Source organism: Penaeus monodon, chromosome 32 (assembly GCF_015228065.2).
Source record: "Penaeus monodon isolate SGIC_2016 chromosome 32, NSTDA_Pmon_1, whole genome shotgun sequence".
In the NCBI taxonomy this organism is placed as follows: Eukaryota; Metazoa; Arthropoda; class Malacostraca; order Decapoda; family Penaeidae; genus Penaeus; species Penaeus monodon.
Window position 1 is genome coordinate 37284856 of NC_051417.1, and position 961 is coordinate 37285816.

The window sequence follows — 961 nt, forward strand, 5'->3', positions numbered from 1 at the left end:
GTGCAGCAGCTGCAGGACTTTCCCGCTTGAACTTATCTCCCAAAAGCAAGAAGTATTATCAGATTGGATTAACCCAGAATTCTTTTATGTTTACTCTATGGACTTTTGTCAGTCACCACTTTTTAACATTATTTGCGTATCAATCTTGCTAAACATTTGTCTCTGACAGTCTGTGAGACCACTACTGACTAGAGATCGTGACATAATGCCTTGTAATAATATGATAAAAAAAGTATCACTAGAATCAAATTTTACTTAGTGAAATATAACAGCTTTTCTTTTCGGACACTATGAGGGATAACATGAAAAGTGACTTTTGTCACCATGTTATTGTTGTAAAATCATTTTCATAATCAGTTTACCACCCATGTCCGTAGGTGGACTGTTGGTATCCACCGTGGCCAAAGGAAAATTGTTGGTATCCACCATGGCTGTAGCTCGGCCGTCCGTACCCTCCGTGGCCAAACGATGATTGCTGGTGATATCCGCCATAGCTAGGGCGCCCGAACCCCTTTTGGTGGAATCCTCCGTGCCCATAGCTTGGGCGCGCAATGCCTTTGTGACCGAAGGAAGATTGGTGGAATCCTCCGTGCCCATAGCTTGGGCGCCCAATTCCTTTGTGACCGAAAGAAGATTGGTGGAATCCTCCGTGCCCATAGCTTGGGCGATGGTAGATGGGTTGTTGGATGACGTGAACGGGCTGGTATCTGACTCCCCCGATGCCACCCTTCTTTTTCTTGAACTTGAAGGGGTCGGCCTCCGAGTGAACGATGGCGAACAAAACCGAGCAAATGGCCAGAAGGAGCAAAGGCCGCGTCTGTAATGTATAGACGTTGGTTATCAGTTAGAGGTCTTGGCAAATGCCAATGTAACATTTTCATTGCTGGAATATGTCTCATAATGTTAAAAATTTAAATCAGCGAGCATGCGTGCGCCGGTCGCCGCGCGCTCGCTCATATAC

General features: G+C 45.8%; 1 protein-coding gene across 1 annotated transcript in view; it reads right to left on the reverse strand.

The window, feature by feature from the left end:
- Positions 1 to 239: 239 nt before the first annotated feature.
- LOC119593342 (prisilkin-39-like) overlaps positions 240 to 961 on the reverse strand; it is a 1808-nt gene continuing 1086 nt past the window's right edge. The window contains exon 2 of the mRNA XM_037942270.1: positions 240 to 817. Coding sequence (XP_037798198.1) covers positions 359 to 817 — 459 coding nt within the window. The 3' untranslated portion in view covers positions 240 to 358. The remainder of the gene's footprint in view (positions 818 to 961) is intronic.